Raw genomic sequence first — 22,288 nt, forward strand, 5'->3', positions numbered from 1 at the left:
TTGAACAATAGCGAATTTCATTGAACGCATTAATCTTCCGTATAGTGTTTATTTGCTATTTACTTTGTCCTTTCCTTGAGGCAGTGCTTAGTAAATTTATTTGGCACATTATAATTGTTCTCACAGAGATTTTAGGTGTCTTTAGAAGGTCTTTTCATGTCTAAGTCTAGCTCTTAGCAAGTCAAAAAAGGTAAAGTGGCGTCCTGCAGGGTTTCCCACGAAGGGCTCCGAGACTTGGAGACAGCATTAGTAAGATGGAGAGAGAGAGAGAGAGAGAGAGAAGAGGAGGTGGAAACAAAAAAAATATAATGGCTTTCTATTCATTTATTACTATATTACCAAAAACTACAATTATTTCCGCATTGTGTTTTATTGCATTAATGTAAGTAATCAGATAGCATGGTAAGTCAAGTGTAATTATGGTCAGGGTCATTAATCATGGAAACAGATTAACACATCTCTTATTATCTCTATTAACATATTTCTACTTTATTTCATGACTAATCCTAATCTTCACTGTAACCTATCTCTGTATGAAAAATGAATTACCAAGAAACCAGGTCTGAATGTCTATGGCTTGTACCCCCGCAGACGGGCCACTCTCAGACCGTACCGACCCGCTCCAAAGCAAACCAGTGGAAACGAGACTTAAGTAATAATATGGAAATAGGGCTGTGATATGCAACCACCTATTCCACCCTATTACCATGCTATTGCCATGCTATTACTGAAAGTTTCCCCCAGTATTCCTACTATTAGTACAGAGTTTCGGATTGTGTCATCAGTCAGCCTAATGTTAACCCAAGGGAGATTTTAAGATACTTAACACCAAACTTATCGTTCATTCAAAAGTATTAAGATGCTAGCTATCTGTATTACAACTACAACAACTACATAAACATTTCTCTGAATTCATAACAAAAAAAAGTTATTTTTCTATTTGTTTCAGAGCTAAATTTTAATCCACCAATAGAAATTCACAAAAGTACAAATAAATATTTTCCTATTTGGCCTTAGTACTGTTCATGGCTACTTTTTGCTTCAGATTTTAACTTTTGAAAACAGGGTTGTGTCAAGGGACCTTCACCCAGGACATTCCTCATCATTCTTATCCAAATTTCAGCCTCACAGTCTCTGTACCAAAGCAACTAATGAGGTGAGAAACACGCTCAACTAACTTCCTATCATTTGATTTCCCTGCAGGCGCTTCAAGAGTGCCGCTACACAGCAGTTCATTATGTGTAACTTTGTGCCAGGTATTCCATGGTAACTTGTTAAAAATGCAGAGCTACGTAAAAAAATAAATAAGGCAAATTCATCTGAGCAAGGCGTAACATGAGCATTTCTCAAACATTGTAGAAGCAGACTAAGCAGCATTTATAGTAGTAGTATCAAGTAGGAGTATGTACTGTCTCCTCAGTTAAAGATGCAGTAAAAAAGTAGTAGTAGTTTGTTGCCCAATATGAGCTGCATAATGGTCATTTTACAGAAGTAGCTTCAAGATCAGTCTAGGAGAAGTAGAACATACAAAATGACTATCATCTACATCAGTAATATTAGTAGGAGGCTGCTAGTAGTAGCAGAATGTATCGCTGTCTCACACTATTATTGTGAGAAAGTACTTAATAGTAGTAATAGTAGAAGCAGCAGCAGAAGGATACATGTACTGGTATTAGTATTAGACAGTGATAGCAGTAGTAGCAGCAGTAGAATCAGTAGTTGTTGTTTCTACGAGCAGGAGTTGTGGAGTAGATGTTTAATACAAACACAAGTTCGTAATAGCAGCAATAAATACATTTTGTTAGTATATACTACAAAAAACATAACATCTATAGGGTAACAGTTGGGTTTCCACAGGTGAGAGCTGGAAAGATGCACAAATCCAAAGATGGGGTTTCATAGGGTCATATACAGGAGGTCAGGTCAACACATTTTGTCACAAACCTATAGCTGTGTATTGTGTGAATGAGTCTAGTGTTAGTCAGTGTCGTCTCCTAGCAGCCGCCCGCTCTCCAGATCAGTGGACAGAGAAGTGCCCGAGGAGGAGGTGGAGCCACGGCGCTGGAACTGACGAGACTGCACCCCGTAAAAGAAACAAAACGCCTGACGCAGCATGCAAGCACAAGATGGAGGGAAAGAAAAGAAACCAAACATATACATGAAATAAATAAATAATGGATTGCACTCAAACAAAAGTGGCTAAAGAATAAATGACACAAAAATCTACCTGTACACAGCAGTAATCTCACCAAATTTCTTATTCAAAATTATTATTATGAAGAGTGAACAGCATTTAGGCCAGGCAAGTGAAGTAATACAATAAATGTTGGTGATATAAAATTTATAAAAATCATAACCCAATTGGAATCATAAAAGTTAATGGTTTATGAACAAATCTAGATGACACGAGTTTCCTAATTGGATAACCAGGACCAATTAACAGGTCAGAAGAAGTAATTTGACTGTTATTAAGTAATGAAACAGCATCGTATCCAATACAACCCGAGGGAAATTGCCAGTATAAGTTACCCTGAATTAAACGCTATACTAAAAAGCACTATATTTCACATTTCTAATTGGATGATCCACACTTGCCCTCTCACTTACCTCCTCTATATCAGCGTTCCGGCGGGCCTTGTAGATGAACTCTCCAATGGCCACAAACACAGACAACACAAGCCCGGCTGCCAGCACAATGAATATGCCCCCAATATTCTCCACCCCGAGAGCATTGGCCTCTTTGTTGTCCTCTTCGGGGCAGCCATTCCCCCTCCACCACTTCTCCTTCATCATGTGCAGCTTTCCCTCCTCCTGCAGCTGAAGAATGGCTATGGTCACTTTGTCGCGGTATGGAGAACCTAAGCAAGAACAAAAATCTGCTTATGGTCGACAGTGGCAGACCAATATTGCAAAACCAGCTTTGTAATTACTTGCAGAAAGTACACAGCTGACTTATTTTGACCTCATGAGATGCTTTTACAATATATCTGCTCTTGGGCAACACAAATTTTGCTCAAATACATGGAAGAAAAAATGGTTACAGGGCCTTTAATAGTGACGTACCACGGTGCAGAACAATGGGACCCTTCTCCATATTATTCTACAGAGAAAATATGACACACTTAAAGTTATGTGGGACCAGCTGGTCAAACAGATGTCCAGGTAAAGAAATGGGATTAAAACTAAAATACATTTATGTGACAAAAATCAGTAGCCTTATGTTGTATGTATAGTTCTATTAAAAGATAGTCTGTGTAAATAACGTTCTGCGACAATTTTAGATCTGCCTAAAAGCTCAAAAAATATTATTAGTGTGTTCCAAAAGCACAAGGTATGATTCAGGTAAATAGAGCTTTGGGTTGTGTTTTGGAAAATAGACAGGTAAAGGTTACATTTATACAGCACTTTTCACTACTAAAATATATGGCATAATTTCACCTTTTCTCTGAAGCACTCTCAGAATCTCACCTCAGCTTCAAGGGCAAAAGAGACAAAGCTTCGTTGGGGGGAAAGGGGTCAAATTACCAACTAGCTTTTTACTATCATTTTATTATTTGAACATCTGGTGTTATTAGGTTTAAGCACATTTCTGGATAATTATAACTAACATTTTAAAGCTTTAAACAAGGTCAGTTTTCAGCACCTCGCAGCTGTTATAAATGACTCATTACTGTCTCATACGGTCATTATCTTATTTCATAGATAATTTGAGATCTTTTGCTCAAACAGGTGTCTAAAACCAGGGACAATAATAAAGTGTATGTGTAAGAAAACTTCATATATCAAATGAATCGTGTGAGGAGCTAGCTTTACTGGAAAAAGTTCAAATCTCAGATAGAAAATAGAAAATACTCAATAGAAAATCTCAATTCTCATACTCAAGAACTCTGGTCATGTGTCATGTGACTTAAACTCCTCTCTACATTAATACTGACACATAATCCAGCAGCTATGCCTTGTCCTAATCCTCTTACCTATTGGCGTGCCCACACCGTAGCCCTTAGAGTCTATGAGCCCTCCGATCTGCGTCAGGTTGCAGTTCCTCTGGCTGATGTACTCAATGCTGGTAGACTCCATCAACATGGCGTAGTCCGTGGTGAGGACTCGGGTGATGCCTTCTTTGTTGTTCTTCACCAAAGCAGTGTTCTTCCTGCTGCTCATGAACGCCCACATCTTCTCATATGTGGAGATTTTGGATTTCTGTCAAAACAAGGAAGACACGGAAAAGTGATGTTGTTTGTGAGCTGTTAATGCTCGTATGTAGATGACAAGAAAACAAGTCAGTATAAATATTTGAGTGACAGTCTATTTTGCAAAGTAAAAATGGGACAGAGGAGGATATAGCGACTGATATAGAATCAAATGAAGATGATTTGTAGTTACTTAAAGGAGCTGTGCCCAATTTTGGACCATGAATGAAGAATGTTGCATGTTTTAGTTTGCACGGTCTGCCCTCTTCCTTTTCTCACCTAATATTGCACCATGACCATAAACTGCATATTTAAATGGACAAAGCTAACCTGCTAGCCACCACGTTCCAAACGGGAAGTGAGCATAGGCATGCTTCCGGCTCCTTTGACTTTGGCTCCAATTACACTTTCTTTTGAAAAACTGTGTCCCCTCTCTGTAACTGCTGCTGTCAGACTCGTCATTTTGGGCTTATAATGTTCGTATTAACCCCCTCTACATGATCCTGGTGTTTTTATTTTACTATTTTGCTCCTAAATTAACATATGAACATTAAAAACAGATAAATCAGGTGCCTTCTGTCCCTGAGCTCACTCTCGCTATCGTTAGCAACAAGTTTGATTAATAGTGTTGCGCCCGTCCCCTGCTAAACCAGTGGTGCAGATGTGATATCCTTTTGTCTCATTTCTTTCTGAAATCGCTGTTTTACGTACTGCACTACAATGGTATAAAAGCCATTTACCACAACTAGAGGACATAAAAGTCAAGTATAGCTTTAATTGCATTGGGTGAAAATGACTTCATTGTGCCTGCAGAACACTTCATCGATTTGACCCATTCTACAATCCCCCTGTGGCAAAGTGTCAGGAGGCGCAGACAACTGAAGTGTACCCAATGAGACCATTCTCAGATCATGAGCCAGGGTCTTGGTCAGGATTAGCTGGAGGATTAGCCAATTCTGAAATGTGTTGTGTACATCCAGACACAAAGAAAATACAACATCTCAGTCACCTGCACTGCTGAAAAATCAAACATAGATCCTTCTGTCTGTGGAGTAACAGTTTAACAACCATGCTGTACTCATATCTGATGCATCTCACATACCATCTCAAAAGCTCATCCGTGTATTAAGTTTATGAAGGAAAGAAAAACAAGAAATATGCCTTTTTGAAGCTCTAATTGCTGTAGTTAAACACCGTGTAAAAGATGAGAGATTCAACTCCATATGAACCAAAGGATGCCGTGTTCTTGTCAGCTCAATGCACAATAAGATTGAATATAATAATGAAAGCTGCAGAGCTAATTAAATGTGGCTTGTATGAACGAAACTGCTCCTGAGAAGGCTAATAAAGCCCTACAAATTGGGCTAGGAATCACAGGTCAAATTCCTCATAGTTTGTTATGTGTATGTTGTACACTGTACTCACAAAACCAGTATTATCACAATATATCAATACTGCACAAATTTATGTTTCATAACCTTGAACCTTATCACTTTGCTAAATGAATAAATATGCACATTTTGTTCATATTTTTTTCATAATCAAAACAGAGAATATGTCAACTGTATTGCATTATATATGAGGTTCCTTTCTCTAAATATTAAGTATCCCAAAAAAAAACCTTCTGTAATGTATTGTTTCCTAGTGCAACAGTGAGCTACTAAGATTTGGTCTTATAATGTTGCAAAACTGGCCTTCTTCAAGTTCACAAGGGCACAGGATTTGTCAGGACCTCTGGAGTGTTAGTAGTTGAGTTTAAGTATCAGTGTTATTTTTGCACAGTCAGAATAAAATGGGACAGCTGTGCTCTAAATCTCCTCCAGCTGATTCAATTTGTTCGAGTCTTCCCCACACACACAAACTACATCTCGGTGTTTTGGGCTGCGGTGGCGGTAATCACTTAGTGCAATCTGGGAGGATCAGGAGGGCGCATGGATCACCCCTGCTGAGCTGAGAGGAAGTTGGTGTGGAAAAGAGAGAGAGAAAAGGAGAGAGGGGAGAAAGAGGGGGGAGGAAGTGACAGGACGGCCCGAGGACAGCGCAGAACCCATGCATTATATAATACAGGAGTAGAGTGAATGCAGGCCCTGCTTCAGCGCACACCAAAACACACTCCAGCAGATATAAGCACTTCCTGACACTTTCCCGCTCTGTCAACACTTCTTTTGATGATGCTAAATGGCTGTGTACATTTGATGATTTGGCAAAACACTTGGCTTCCAGCTACTCAAGTTATCACAGATAAGTAGTGTATTTGACTCAGAGCTGGAATTTTGATGTAATTTTTCTATTGAATAGATCATCATCTCTTAAGTATCCCATGTTTTTGGTTATACTGTACCTTCTATTACAATAAACATGCCAGTATAGTAAGTAACTAGTGTCGTCAAGAGTACAGAATTATAAATATCGCCCCTGGCCTTTATTACTTTGCTGTTTCACTTGTGGCTATAGCTTCTGCCGATGCCCACCGCAGCAGCAAAACCACCAGTCTTCTCCCCCCTCTCTATTTCTTCTTCACAGAACTTCCATAATTCAAAGATTTCCCTCCCTTCACTGCAATGCAGTCAAATGTTTATCAGTTCAATAAATTATTCATCAAACCTTACACTCATTTGTCAGTTTCTCTCCTGGTTCAAACACAATAACAAAACAGCTCATAAAAACATCATAACTTGAGCAGTACCTTAAAGAAGGTCATGGTGGACCCGTCCCGCACTGCTCCGTACTCGATGCGTGTCTGTTTGGCGAGGTCGTCTGCTGAGTCTATGGGCGCGTCCATTCTCTCCACTGTGAGGAAGGCAGCCAGGTTGGCCGTGTATGAAGATATAATGATCAGTGTAAAGAACCACCAGATCCCACCAACGATCCGAGTGGACAGGGCTTTGGGCATCAGCTCCGAACCTGCAACATCAGCACGACCTTTTTATTCACAAGACAGTGAATGAAACTACAGCAAAGGCGTGGACTGAAACAAAGAATGTGAGAAAGTAATAAAGACAACAAATACAGAATATAATATACATAGAATCTGATAAAAACAAGAAAGATTTGTCCAATACATCAAGGAAAATTCAGCTCTGGTACACCTATTATACTATGTTCATGACCTTAAACGTTTCAAATAACCTTGTCTTATGGAATTACCAATTGTGGGGGGTCAGAGCCACTCAACAACGCCAGATCTTGCCCTCATTAATAATCATTTTAAGGAACTGTATGTAGCCTGCGCCCATGCCCAAAGCTTCATATAGAGGACACATACAAGTTTTTGTTTGAGGCAAAGAGTAAATTAGCAGTACAGTGGATATAAGCTGCAGTATATAGGATGTTTACCTTTATCTGGGGACACATATAGGTCACGTCTATGAAATTTGAAAATAAAAATCTGTTACAAAAGTACTGATAAAAATATCTTAAAACAGTGGGAGATGACGCACACGAGCTCCTGCCGCTGATATTGCAGAAGTTACTGAAGTTACGACTTGTTCTGATCGAAAGTACCACTTCAGAAGTTCCTCAAGTATAGGCGCAGGTGCTCAGGTTGTGGCTAATTGGTGTAATATTTTGTAGCATTACATAAATTGGAAGAACCAAGTTGGTGCAGAAATGTGTAAAGAAATAAAAAGTAGAAAAACTCTAACTCTAACTGGGTCTTATTGCCTTTTTAAATTTAGTAGCTGGATCGACATATGGAATTCAGTCTGATGTTGTTTTTGTTGTTACTGCAAAATGGGGGAAGAATTATTTAGGGTTATTAGTACAAATAAGCTAGCAAAACTTCACTCAGTCAGCCCAGAAGTAAACAATGGATATATCACTATTGCAATACCCTTAAACCCACAAAAATGAACAAAAATAGATCAAAAACATTTCTAAACAAACCTGCTTCAGTGGCTCATGTGGGAATAATATTTTTTGTATTTATTTGGGTCTTGAGAATCACACATGGCTTATATTTTTAGCATTTGACAAGAAAAAAAAAATCACTGTTATATCTATGAAAATGGACAGAAAACACAAGACAGCAGTAGGCTGAATTTGATGGCAACTCAATCAAATATAGTGGATTTATTATATTCAAATCTGCCCAGAGGGAACACAAGCAAAGTGGTGTTTTGGTAATATACATAAAATAAGGAGATAGTGTCTTTTAAAATACATATAAAGTTTTATTGAACTTAAGGTGATAAAACGACGTACCTTGTCTCATGAGCGCGCCGACCCCAAACCAGAAGCTGTTGAGTAAAGTGAAGTTGTTTTGGATCAATGTGGAGGAGGGGTTGCAGGGATGTGGGTTGTACCATTCATAAGGAGTGAATCTGCAAGGCAAAAACATTGAAATTGAGTATTAAATCCTCTTTATCTTTATAGTCTTTTGTGTTGTATATGGATGTTCACAATTTAGCACCCTCGCTACCTTGTGCCTTTTTGTCCTTCTATAAAATGTTTTTGCTAAAATGTCAACAGCTGACCTCGACTATAACTTTAATAGAGATCATAACTGTAAGAGGAGATACATTACCAATAGTAAATTGTTAAAAAAGACCTTTGTCGTACTATTCAATGTAATACACTTTTAAGACCTTTTCCTGTTACTTTGTCAGATTTTAAAAAGTGTCTCTGCTGATACACTACACTACACTCTACAAACACAGCGGATTCAATGCTTGAGTTGAAAGCCTCCATAGTAAAGCATATTAATTACTGATCCGACACACAAGAGCAGTAACAAATAACTAATCTAGACATGTTTTCGCTTGTTCACCAGTATAATTCACAGTTCTCTGCTTCACCTTGATTTGCATTTTGATTTCCACAACAAATCTATTTCACTGAAGAGAGCCAGCGGTGGTCCAGGCTGGAGAGGTGACAAGGGAGTTAACACTTTCTCCAGGCTGTGTATTAATCACTAAATAAAAAAAGCTATCCTGGAACTGACAGTCCGCTAAAGCCTTATTTCTGGGTTTAATAGACATGCAAAATAAGGATTCACATGCGCATGCCAGTTATTCCAATCTGCCACTGGCTCACTGTTGGGCCATTTAAAATACAGTCTTTATAGAGACCACTTTGAGTTAACCCTCAGATATGCTATTTTAAAAGGGGGCAGGGCACATACACTTCTCCATGAGTGCATTAAAAAAGGTGAAACATGAATTTATATATTAGCTTAAACTGGATATGTGTATGTAAGTTTTGTGCACCCAGTGATGTTGTCTTCTGCATATTTTAATAAGAATCACGTACACAGTGTTATCAGTTTGGATTATCTTGACAAATGACATTTTAAGCAGGCCCAGTTGGTTGTCACTGGCCTATAGTTTTTGCAGACATATTGTCAGTTGAATAGCTTTTAGAGGAAAGTAATTTTAAAGTTTCAGTAAAAGATTGATTAGTGCTTAATAATACAGTATAACAGCAGAAGCAAAAGCCGTAGCAACAGCGGTAGCAGCGTTTTAGCATTCCGTCGGTGTTGGGGCGCTAATAGCTGTATAGGACAAGCTTAAAGGTGTACTTTTCTGGTGAAGGGTCCACTGCATACTTGTTATTTCTTTGCCTCAAATGTACCACATAGTATTCCACTCATCTATCTTTTACTTATTCAACTACAGGAGTTTTTATGGCTAATAAATACCTTGAAAATCATTCATCCTTACTGCAAGCAGGGCAGCCTCTCTATAGATATAAGCTGTAACTTGCCTGGTTTCCCCACCTTTTGGTTTCCATAGAAATAGCCTAAGGCAGAGGTGTCTAAACTTTTTTCACCAAGGGCCGCATACAGAAACATATTTGCAGGGCCACAGACCAGTGTCAATACAGCGAGGTTTAAGATACTGTACCTTTAATAAGACTTGAAAGATTATTTTTAGGTCTGTGTCACAATGCAGTCTGATGTTATTCAGGTTATAGAGGTAGAATCTCTTCAGTCTGTAGTAAAAAAATACTTCCTGATCAATTGGGACAGTTTAGGAGGAGGCATGAGGACCAATAAAAATTGGTCTGAGGGCCGCATTTGGCCCCTGGGCCATAGTTTAGACAGTCCTGGCCTAAGGTAAGGTACATTTTATTTGTCCTTTGCATTTGACCCATCCATCAATGCCACTGGAGCAACCTGTCAGGAGCAGAGGGTGCTGCAGTGGCCAGAAAAATAGTGTGCACCTTCAAATGGTAGTGCATATGGTAGTGCATGGCAGCAACAATATGAAATCTATGTGTATAACAGGTCAATTTAATACATGTGTTTTTGTAGTCAATTTAACCTGTAGCCCTTGTACCATTTCAGATAACCTCTGAACACCCCTGTGGCTTTCACGGCTCTGTTACTGCCCTGACTTTGACCCTATCTGTCTTGTGTAAGTCCTTCATCGCTGGCATTGATCCCTGTTGTGTCTCTTACCTGGCAATAACAAAGAGTACACAGCTGACCCCAGTACACGCCAGGAGCACGTACATCCAAATGTCCGGGGAAAGGGGGTTGAGAAAGGAGAAGACGCCCGGGTTGGTGCCGTTGGGTTTGCGGTACAGAATACTGATGCCAAGTGTCATGAACGGCTTGGAGAAGTCTATTACTTTCTCCCGCACATACGTGATGGTCAGAGGAGCCACAGCGAGGTCGGCCACCTAATAAAGTCCAAATACAAGCACAGGAAGAGATGGGGTGGATATGAAACAAGCTAGCTTATCTTTGTACCCATAGATTTTCAGTGTTGGCCTTTTGTGTACGTCAATAGGGTATCACACCAACATAAAAACTTATCTGAGCAAACAGTGTAAAAAACATGGTGTATCTGTACAAACAAGCAAAGAAAAAAATGTACAAACCTTTTCTTTTTTTTTTTTTTTTTTAACAATGATGATGATGATTATGATTCTTGTTAAAATGATAATTTGCATAGTGTTGTAGATGTTAATGCAAATTTTTTTTTTTTTTTTTCTTATTGGGTAACCACATTAAAGGATCTGCCTCTCCATGTGCACTGATCTGAGTCTATATCACATTGTTACTGGAATCAAGTAGATCTTCTAGTTGATTGAAATTGACCAGCCCTACAGTGCCAGATGAGCTCGTTATCTTGACTTATGCCATCAGAGGTATAATGCTCCCTACAGCTGAAGCATAGCCAGGCTGGACTGAACTAGACTAGAATGGGCAATACTATCACCATGTCTTGAGGAGGTCTTGAGCCTACTGATGGTAAATAAACTTCTCCTGTGTTAGAACTCTAGCCTCATGTCTTTTCTTCCAACTCTCAGGATACTTCAAATGAATACATGTATATTACTAAAGCAACTAATGAGTAACTTGACCTCAAAGGTCAGCCCAGCCTATTAAGATACATGCATAATTACTATTTTGTGTCTCAATTAATATTGTGGGACAAGGGTAATTAAGTTCAAAAGATAATATTTTATTAATGTTCAATGTCAAATATGAGAAATGGTTTTGTCTACAGTCTTCACTAACCTTTGAAACAGTGCTATTTACCTAAACTGTTTTCTTTCAGTTCACTCTAAATATTCTACATACGGCTGAAGGATGTTTCAAATTGTATGTATGTTTTCAGAAACCTAATATTGTAAAAGAAGCTTGTGACATTGAAAGACAAAACATTATTTTGTATTATACTCTCAGATATTTTGATACTTGAGATTGGCAGATAAATGAGTTCATAAAAACATCTTTTTAAAGGTAGAATAATTTTGTGGTCATTCATTCCGCTTATAAAAAGTTAACGTATAAGTTAAAAAAAGCATCAACTTGCATGGTCGATGAGTTCCCGGACCATTCCGTTCCATTCTCCTTTGTCGTTTTGGGCTCCATATTTCCCATCAGCCACCAGTCTCACTTCATATGTAAAGCCTAAGATGTTGGACAGCTCCTTCAGCAGGTCCAGACAGTAACCTTCAAATCGATCATTTCCCACAAGCTCTTTGTCGGACTTTTTATACATCACATATGGATTTTCCTGTTTAAAACAAGACAAAATATATGTGAAACGAAAAGCAACACAATGTAGCTGTGATTGTCATGTATTCTAACAAAAAGTTGAATTCAAGTAATTTCCTCTGTGAATCAATACATTTTGTCTAAGTCTAATGAGAAAAAGGCAAAGTGATTTGTTTTTGGTAACAGTTCAAACAAGCAAACAACAGCAGATGGCATGACAGTACACAGTTACAGCAAACCAGACGTGCACTTATCTCATTAATACCAAAACACACATTTAGAGAAGTCGTTTCCCATCTTATAGTCGTACACTGTAGTAGAATCATAAAATATCAGGGTGAAAAACACCCACCCACTGCTATAAACCATTTCAATTGTTACTACTGTTTGTGTGTGTGTGTGTGTGTGTGTGTGTGTGTGAGTGTGTGAGTGTCAGTGGGTGTTTTAGCAAAAAATGATTAAAATGCATGCAATGAATTTGAAGCATAGCAACTGATCTAGAGCTATAGGGGCCTTAATAAACTAAATTAAACTCTTAAAAAGAATAAGTAAATAATTGGCAGTGTATGCTTATCATTGCTATTCAGACACAGAGGTGCTGTAGTGAACTTGGAAATCATATTTATATATACTTATAGTCTAAGGACATACAGTAGGCAGGACTATATATTAAACTTCCACTATCTATGAGCCCATATTCTCTAGAGCTTTATTTTCCTCATCCCTCAAGTATCTCCTCCTCTCCCCTATAGTGTCCTAGGTTTAACCTTGTTTCCTCACCAGAATCGTGGTGACAATGAGCGTCCTGTTGGCCAGAGAGTCAGTCACATTGTTATTCTTGTCTCGGTCGCTCTCCGTCAGGTTCATGCCGGTGTACGAGTTCCACACGGCGATCTGCAATGCCAAACACACGCGTCAATCTCACTCTATCTCACTTATGGCTTAAAGTCCTTTCAACTGAAAACTTTCAACCATGTCTTTAGGGTTGAATAATGGTACCGCTTTTTGAGGCTATTATGAAACAAAATCATTTTAGTTCATTTGTGCTGATACCGAACTTTATGTCTTTGTTTCATATGCATAGGCTCCATAATTACAGAGATATTAACCATAAACCAGGTAAAAAAAAAAAACGTATAATCTGATAGTTTAACAGCAAATAGTTACTGTATCTACATTGAGTTCAACTATGCAAACTGGCCACAATTATAATAAATACACTTTTTTTTTTTGTATATGGGATGGCTTAGTGGATAGATACTTTGCCCACAGACCCAAATGTCACTGGTTTGATCCCAGCTCTGACCATTGCATTCTCTATTGTGTCCTTGGGCAAGACACTTCACCTGCCTTGCCTATATTTTAATGCGGTGTGCATGTGAGTGCTTGGCGGTGACATGTTGGGACTGCTGATCCAAATTGGCAGCCCTGTTTCCATCAGTCAGCCCCAGGGCACCTATGACTGAGGCTGGAGAACATGAATAATGCAAAGTAAAGTTCAACATATCAATGTGGCATGCCTCAGCCCATAGATAGTAGTAGTATTGTACTTATCAATAATAGTATACTTATTATTTGTTTCTGGACCTGGTATAGTTCTGAATTAGAGTTTTGATTACATGTTTATTCCTGGTTTTTATGTTATTTTGACCACACAACTGCAGTTCAATCTCTACACTCATGTTTTTCGATGAGAAGATATCTTAGGCAAAGGCAATTATTTGATACAGACTAACTGCTCCACCAAATAAACCCATGAGTATAATTTTTGTTAAGGATCCCTGACACTGCCGCTCTGTCTCATACTGTACATCAAAACTAATTTTATTTTGCTGGTCCAACATCCCGCAAATTAATCTTTTTTTTCTAATTCGCTGAACAGAAAAATGAAAAAGTGCAAAGGCCAAACTTGCTTGACAATTGAGCCTTTGCATGACTCATGGAGGCACTCTATGGGATTTGACATTGCTCAGCTTAGCGTGAATTACTTTGGGCAAACTAAGCAGAAAATGTGTTAATATAAACGTGCTATGATAACAGAAAGTTGGCTGCGCTTAGGGAAAAGTTAAGTTTAAACATTTTGGGATAATCTGACACACAGTACTGCAATGGCTTGAATGTTTAACAGAAAAATGAGAACTGGTCATAGAAATTGAATTGAATTTCCCCTGATAATCGTAGCCTGACACTGTTGTTGTTATATAGGGTTGGATTTTGCTCATCTATCATATTGAACAAGGTATTTATTAGGGTAAGAGAAATTCCAAGGAAGATTAAATCCCTAAAATTTGCATACATGCATACTATATCAGGTATATGCATCTTAACGGTTGATTTATAATGCCTCAATTGCACCTGACTGCATGCTTCTTTGTGCCATAAAGGTTAGATCAAGGAGTTTTAAATGATGAAAAATTGAGTTAATATTTATGGTGTGTACATTTTCTTTTTTTATGTACTACGATGAGATTTGAGCTGTAGAAAGTAATTAATAACTTCTATGAATCATTATAGGTACAAACTAACTACTTAAGTGTTTCATTTAGCTGTTTATTCACTACAGCTTTACTACAGCAAGTTTTTTTAACAGTATTGTTCATTTAAAATAGTTTTTGTGATTTAAATCTGCTCTTGGGTTAATGTGTCAGGAGCATAAATTTAGTTTCAGTTTTAATTGTTTATCATCAGTATTTTTTTCAGCAATATATCGAACTTCAAAATATGTTATCGTGGCAGTACAAACTGTCTGTAACTTTTCTGGTGTGGGTTCTGCCACCTGCTTATTTCTATTGAGATTTATAATAATGCATTGGATTTATACACTGCGTGACTAAAACAAAATTGGCCACGTGGATTTAACTAAGCTAATAGGGACGAGCCTCCTCCAGTTGGTCAGGTCTAGGTTCAGCAACAGTCTGTGCTCAAAGAATGAGGTCAGCTGACACCTGAATATACTGAATGACCAGGTTATTCCATCAACAATTTTTTTCTTCCATGATGACACGGGCATATTTCAAGATGACAATGCCAGGATTAATCGGGCTCAAATTGTGAAAGAGTGGTTCAGGAGCATGAGATATCATTTTCACACATGAATTGTCCACCACAGAGTCCAGACCTTAACCCCATTGAGAATCTTTGGGATGTGTTGGAGAAGCTTTTTGCAGCGGTCAGACTCTAACATCATCAATGCAACATCTTAAAGAAAATTTAATGTAACACTGGATGGAAATTAATCTTGTGACATTGCAGAAGCAAAATCGAAACAACGCCTCAGTGAATGGGTGCTGTAATCCAAGGTGGTCCAATGAAATATTGGAGTGTGTGACCTTTTTTTTTTGGTGGCAACTTTTTTTTTTGGCCACACAGTGAATATAGCTCCCTTCGAGACAACCAAAGTGCTCAGTGATAGTAAACTACTGTAGCCCAGCTGCCCCGGGGCCTATAATCTTCAGCAGTATGGCATTAAATTTGTGGAACATCCCAAGCAAAGCAATAAGATCTCCGTGGAGATGAGCATGTGGCAAACCCTCCACCAAAAGTTACATAGTCCTCCTTTAATTCAAATATTTCACTTTACACTCCCTGTCATTCATTGATTAAAAGTCTAAAATGACTTTACACTTACACATGACTGGGGCTTCATAAACTACTGAACAACAGACTAAAAAAACGAGCAGATTGATAGTAACACCGTTTTCCTCTCGTCTGCCTGCTGCCCATCACCATAGCACCAGTCAACAATAAGGACAAGGATCACACAGGGTCATGGGAATAAATGGATCCAACATGGCTTCTGTCCTCTGTAGTTGCACTCGTGGCAGTGGATAAATTCAGGGGCCAGGCGACATAATCCAGATAGTTATCAGATTAGCAGAGGCGCTCGCAGCTGGATTTGACCCTTTCAGTTCCCCTCAAACAGAATTAAATCTGTGGAGGTCAACGGGGCTCCTGACACTTCAGATTAAGTGGATTAACAGTCAGCATTGATCAGCAAAAATGTACTTAAATATTGGATTACCACAATAATTGTCCAGTCTTGAAGTTTACTGTAAATTCTCATGGTGTAGTCTTGACCTGTACTGTTGACAGCAGAATTAATTTTAGACAGAGATGTAGCCAAAAATGTACTCAAGTGAGTGCACAAATTCTTAAAAATAGTATTACTCAAGTAGAAAAATAAAAACTCAAGTAAAGGTAAAAAAAAAAAAAAAGGTAAAAAAAAAAAAAATGGTAAAAAAAAAAAAAGTATTTTAGGAAACTACTTAAGTATGAGTAACAAAAGGAGTACTGTAAATCTGATCTGTGGTTTACAGTTTGTGAAATGTCAAATAATGCAAAAAATCTGATATTTTGACAACAACAATGAGAACAACTAAACAATATCTGAAAGGTGTGTGCAAGAAACACAGGTGTTGATTTTATCACTTGCAGAAACTTTTTCACAGGTAAAAGTTCTTTCACACTGTAAAATATATCACCCAAGTATGTGTAAAAGTATGGTTAAAGAAAACTACTACAAGAAGTACAGTTTCTTTAATAAGTAATTTTTAAAAAGTTAGTTAAGTAAATGTACAACCCACATATGATTTGAGAAAACAAGAATAAATGAAACAAATGCGTACAATGTTTGGCACGTCGCACTTGCATTTACTTCTATTTCAAAGTTATAGTAATATTATTCATGGTCTTCGTCCTCTGCTATTTTTTCATCAATCACCCTACTTTAGAGACAAATCTATTACTCTTACGCCGTTTCCATGGCTGCTTTTTGTTGAAAAATATCACAAGAAAGGACAATCCAAATGGAAAGATGAGGGACACATTATGTAAAATCAGCTTTAGTAAAATATAGCATGCTTTTAGCTCCTCATTATGTCCGTTTAACTGTAAAGAGCCATCCAAACAGACAAAATGTTTTCACTTTGAAGCAGACTAAAAGCACTCTATCTCCACTAAGAGTCCACTCCACACCAGACTCCATAAATCTGTTTTATCTTCAGCCTGGAGATTAGAACACACTCAATGGGACTGGCTCTAATTAACTGTATTGTCCTCAATCGCAGAGATAAATGGACACAAGGTGAAGTCATTTTGAGAAGATGTGCGCTGAAGCAGGTCATTTTAGTATTTAATCTGTTTATGATTTTTTTAAATATATTAGTGACTATGTGATCAGAAGGTCAATGCAGTACATCAGAAAATTTGAAAAGTACAAAATCTGATTATATTTACTAATTTAAAATTCAAATTAACTTTGTGGTAAATAATGCACAATAATGCACCATAAGATTTATAAACGATATGTTTTTTTGGACTGAAAGCAACAATATATGGACATTACTTGGCACAGAGCTGGTGAGCCTCTACCTTTGTCGTGCTTTTAAATGTCTGTGGCTTTAATGAATTTGAAATTTACTTCAGAAACCTTAGTGGGCTTTAAAGTGGGCTCAGTTTAGCACTACTTGAGTTACTTCTCATACTATTACTTTTAATTTTACTTTTATCGCAAAGTAATGCAGGCATGCCCAAATTGTGGCCCGGGGGTCAAATGTGGCCCTCCAAACCAATTTTTCTTGGCCCTCAATCTTCCAGGTGAATTGGCCCATATTACCTTAAACAGTACTTTTTACTGTACATTTCTGAAAATCTACTTTAACAAGCCCATATCAAATATTTAATGTGTCCCTTTAAGGATGTAAGCATGAATAAAGTTCTAGTGGTTCAGTCTAACTTGTAATAATAACACAGATTTGAAGTATTCACTGTATTGGCGACCAGTCTATGGCCCTCAATCGGCCCTCAGCTTTATCTGAGTATTGAAATGTGGCCCTTGATGAGAAAAGTTTGGACACCCCTGCTGTAATGCAAGCCATTTTGAGGACTTTGGGCCATTCTTATGACAAATGAGTAGTGTTGTGAGGAATCTTCAGAGCTTTGTCTTGTTTGTTTTTTTTTAATTATTATTATTATTTTTGATATACATTAGGGCTGGGTATCATTAAGAAGTTGCTGATATGAGCTCCACATTCACATGTAACAGGGACATGTGCAGTTTAACGGCTCTGAAGGATCACAACATATTTACTAAATCACAACTGTGATACTAAAAGCCTTTGTTAAACCAAACTTAATATGAAATAAACCTATTTTAATCATCAAAACAGTCAATCAAATGTCAAATGTTCTGCATAAACGAGTTTCTTTCCTCTAAACAAGCCACACAAATGTAGAACTCTGACAGAATAATTTGGTAAAATATAAAGAAAAAAATACTCTCAGTGATATATCGATACAGCAGCATTTTTGCACACCCTTAGTATACATACCACTGAAATATTTCCATTTAAAAGAATTGTATAAAACCTTTGCACAGTTCTATATATAATTTTATGTTTTATGCATTTTGAAGTGGGTCTATTAAAATGCCTGAAAGTTAGCATATTTCTGAATATACCTATAATTTTATCGTCCATAACAGCGGGCCTCCAACAACATAACCGTGCAATAAAAACTGTCAGTAAATCCCCCTGTGAGCTTGGAGTAAAATGTTATCGACAAATCCTGGAGCATGTCTTCTTCCAATCCAAATCACACTGGAAAACCATTACTGCGAAGAGGAAAGCATGTTACGCAAAGGCCATGAAAGCTGGAGGGAATAATAAACAGGGATTTTCAGAAAGGCAACAACTTTTAAGAGCGAACACTTTCACTTTGTTTGTCTACCTCATGCTCCCATTCTACTTCAGTTCTCAAGAACTAACTGCACCACAACAGGCTAAAAGTTCATTTTACTTGAGCAGCAAACAGCTTTTAGTTTGTAGGGTTAACTTTTTTCAGAAGGGATATTCTAAGGGCAAAATTTACATCACAATTACAGTATAAATGCAAGTTTTGTGACTTGACAGCTGCTGCCTTCAAATATACCTAGCACTGACAGCCCACACCTGCTCTGACAGCTTGACATCTAAATGCACTCTCAAAGAAATATCCAGAGCAATATAACAATGTAACTACACAGTCTTATGTGTATTGTCTATACGTGAGGTTTTGGATCATTTGCCGGTACTGAAGATGTTATTTTGGGACAAGCTCTACTTTAAATGCGGATGGTGAGACTGGTTAGAAGACTGTCCTAGACAATGTGGCCTACATCTGCAGTGGAGTGTGAAAAGCCAAGGACATGAGACACAGACAGAACTGATTAAATGCATGTAGAATTGATCTTAGTCACCATAACTCAAAGTTGAATCATATGAATTAATACAATGTTACGAAAGAACAGCAAACCTTCTAGTTACAGGTAAATAAGCAACATGCAACAAAAATATGACATTTGTTTCTAATATTGACCTTTTGAAGTTGAATTTTCATTTCAAGCGGCAGTGAAATCAAATTCGAAACGTGTCTGCTTGGAGATGTTATCGCTTAGCTTGAAATGTTAGACAGCAGGCCAAGTTACAGGTCAGATCTGTGGAGAGGCAACCTCACACACAGTAACTATCTATATTTCCATAAGCAGCATAAATGTAATTGAGTGATGTAAAATAGACAAGTTTAATGCCATACTGTGGAATTTCCAGGTAACACAATAACATCATGGAGACAAACAGGAGGCACACACAACCACCAGAAGATTTACATAAGGCGCCTTGAGTTATTTTTGCTGTATGTGCAATGAAGTTATCACCACCACAGTCTTTATTATATCTTGCCAATACGCAGTGTAAAGTAGGTAACTGATATGGACCCTTTTGACAGAATTAATTAAAAGCTATAAATAGAGAGCTAAAAGAGTGGAAAATGTAGAATGTGATATAATCTAACATTAATATTCAGACTACGGCATAAAGTACAGGCCTAACTTTACAGTCTTCAACCACCTTCACTAAAAATTGTTACCTCTTCTGGTGATGCCGAAGCAGTTTTGACAAGTGTCAGAGTTTTGCAAGGACCCAAAACAGGAATAACAAAAAAGAAAAATCTTAAAATGTCAACCACATGGCATCGGTGAACACAGACCCAGTGAAGGGGAACAGACTTGACAAGGCGAGGACTGGAGAGGCGCTGGGTGTGGAGAATAAAGAGATAAAGGAAGTGGGTTAACAACAAAAGGTCAGGCCCAACACGAACAGCCACAAACCTTGATCCATCGTTTGGTGAGCCTGTTCCCACCGTCAGTAAGACCCTTAGAAAACATGCAGAGGCAGATGAACCAGAGGATGAACACATAAATCATAATATAACATGCATGGTGAAGGCAAGACACTATGATACAGGGCATTAGCAGGATTTTGATGTTTGCGGTTTGTGCATTTGAGATTTCACACTAAAGTGAAGCCAGTGCACAACCATAGACTGTATATATAAATGGACATAGATAACCTGCTGGCCGTCACCTTCAACAGCCTCACTTCAGATTGGCTCTTTTGTTACTATGATACTCACGGTTGGAATTCCTACTATGCAACTTGGCTTTAAATTGGCCGCTAAAACTGACTGAAGCCGAACGTTATGGGTGATGTCACATTCACTTAGTCCACTTCTTTATACAGTCTATGTACCCAAATGTATCTAATTTTTAACCATGAATAGGATGTCCCTTCTCTAACTTTGATGTTGATCCATGACAGTGAAACACCAATCTGGGATAGTCAAAGGCAGTTGTTCAGATATGGTTATCTTCCAGCAACGTCCCTAATTGGACAAGGTTGCTGCTTCTTCCTGGTTCTCAAAATAAAAAAAATAAAAAGTTTGAGAATTAGCTGAACCATTAAAAAAGGACAGAAAAGTTGCAGCACCAATCCAATGCTAATGTCAGTGTTTGGATTTCACCCTGTTTCACCCTTTGTAGTGTCTTGCCTAAAAACTAAACAAGTGGATGAAAAACAGAATCCTGGCAGTCCTTCTTTTAGGGCAGAAACTTAATGAAGTAAATCAGGTGGCATGGAGGCAGCTCGAGAACACTGTAATTGGCCACTACTCACCCTGGCAGTGCCGTCCTCTTTCAGGCTGATGATGTCCAAATCAAAGTCCCTCCTCAGGCCATCTGTCTTATTAAGAACAATGTGTCCCGTCAAGCCGTCCCACTGCGCCTTTGCCCCACACACAAACACAGGAAGAGACACGAGAGAGAAATTGAGCAGCGAGCGTGCCTGGGATTAGTGAAGATCCGGAGCAGATTTGGAGGAGGAAAAGGTGAAGAGGAGCCGAGCAAACAACAAGTGTCTCGTTAAGACTGTTGAATTATTGATTTGAGGAGTGTGGGCAGTGAAATGTCAACAACATAAAAATGCTTTCAAATGTGTGTGTATCCAGCATCAGCAATCAGATCTTGGCTCCATACTATTTCATCTTTGTTTTTTGTTTAGTTGTCACACAAAGTGTTGATTCATTCAGAATAGTGCAGTGCCACCATAGTAATTGCTGTTCATTGTCCTAGTGTTGTGTAACTTGAAGTGAATGAAATACTAAGACTAGAGTATAATATAAAATTCCCATTGATTCAACATTGTATTCTATAATTTAGGTAGAGTCAGAACAATTATATTTATTAAAAAGCATTTTATCTTTTTCCAGGGGTGGCTGAACTCAAACAGTCAGGTTAAAGAACGTAAGAATTAATTTTGAACTTCCAATTGAAATCTGTCAACACCATTTTTAATTGAGAGCTGAAGGAGATGTATTACAGCCCCTCGCAATCAAAAAGGTTCTTCTGGAGTGATGAATGAGCAGGAAGACAGATGCTTCAAAAAGGGGCAGGGGCGAACAAAATGCACCCCTGAAGAGAAATTCAGGATGGGAGGGGCCAGAAATAGATATATGTGAGTGAGGAAAGTGAGCGATAATGTGCGTGCCATGGCAGGCATCGGTCCTCGGCTGGATTTGAAACTTAAGAGATCAAAACACTCATGCATCAAAGAGCTCATTTCTGTCTGTGGGCTGCCGCTGTGCCAGGCGGACGGGCACAGCTTCGCTTTAAGCAGATAAATATGCCATATAAGAGCTGAAGTATTACTGCAAAAACAAGAAGTTTGGGCAAACTTGGAGGATTGGTGTCAAAGATGGGAAAGGCGTAAGGCTGGAAGTGCATGGTTGTGCTTATCTGGAATGGTCAGACTGGAATAAAAATAGAATTCAGCAAAGT

At 38.2% G+C, this 22,288-nt stretch overlaps 1 protein-coding gene across 4 annotated transcripts in view; it reads right to left on the reverse strand.

The window, feature by feature from the left end:
- Positions 1-22,288, reverse strand: part of grik1a (glutamate receptor, ionotropic, kainate 1a) — a 46,183-nt gene that overhangs the window by 1,238 nt on the left and 22,657 nt on the right. The window contains exons 8-17 of one of the 4 annotated variants that reach the window (XM_055226680.1): positions 21,129-21,236; positions 20,285-20,329; positions 12,922-13,035; positions 11,957-12,160; positions 10,591-10,814; positions 8,394-8,512; positions 6,877-7,094; positions 3,975-4,200; positions 2,608-2,858; positions 1,945-2,103 (exon numbers count right to left, since the gene is read on the reverse strand). In XM_055226680.1, coding sequence (XP_055082655.1) covers positions 1,978-2,103; positions 2,608-2,858; positions 3,975-4,200; positions 6,877-7,094; positions 8,394-8,512; positions 10,591-10,814; positions 11,957-12,160; positions 12,922-13,035; positions 20,285-20,329; positions 21,129-21,236 — 1,635 coding nt within the window. In that variant the 3' untranslated portion in view covers positions 1,945-1,977. The remainder of the gene's footprint in view (positions 1-1,944; positions 2,104-2,607; positions 2,859-3,974; positions 4,201-6,876; positions 7,095-8,393; positions 8,513-10,590; positions 10,815-11,956; positions 12,161-12,921; positions 13,036-20,284; positions 20,330-21,128; positions 21,237-22,288) is intronic. The other 3 variants (XM_033978790.2, XM_055226681.1, XM_033978789.2) reach the window with 3 other exon arrangements.

The sequence above is a fragment of the Periophthalmus magnuspinnatus genome, chromosome 14 (genome assembly GCF_009829125.3).
Source record: "Periophthalmus magnuspinnatus isolate fPerMag1 chromosome 14, fPerMag1.2.pri, whole genome shotgun sequence".
NCBI lineage: Eukaryota > Metazoa > Chordata > Actinopteri > Gobiiformes > Gobiidae > Periophthalmus > Periophthalmus magnuspinnatus.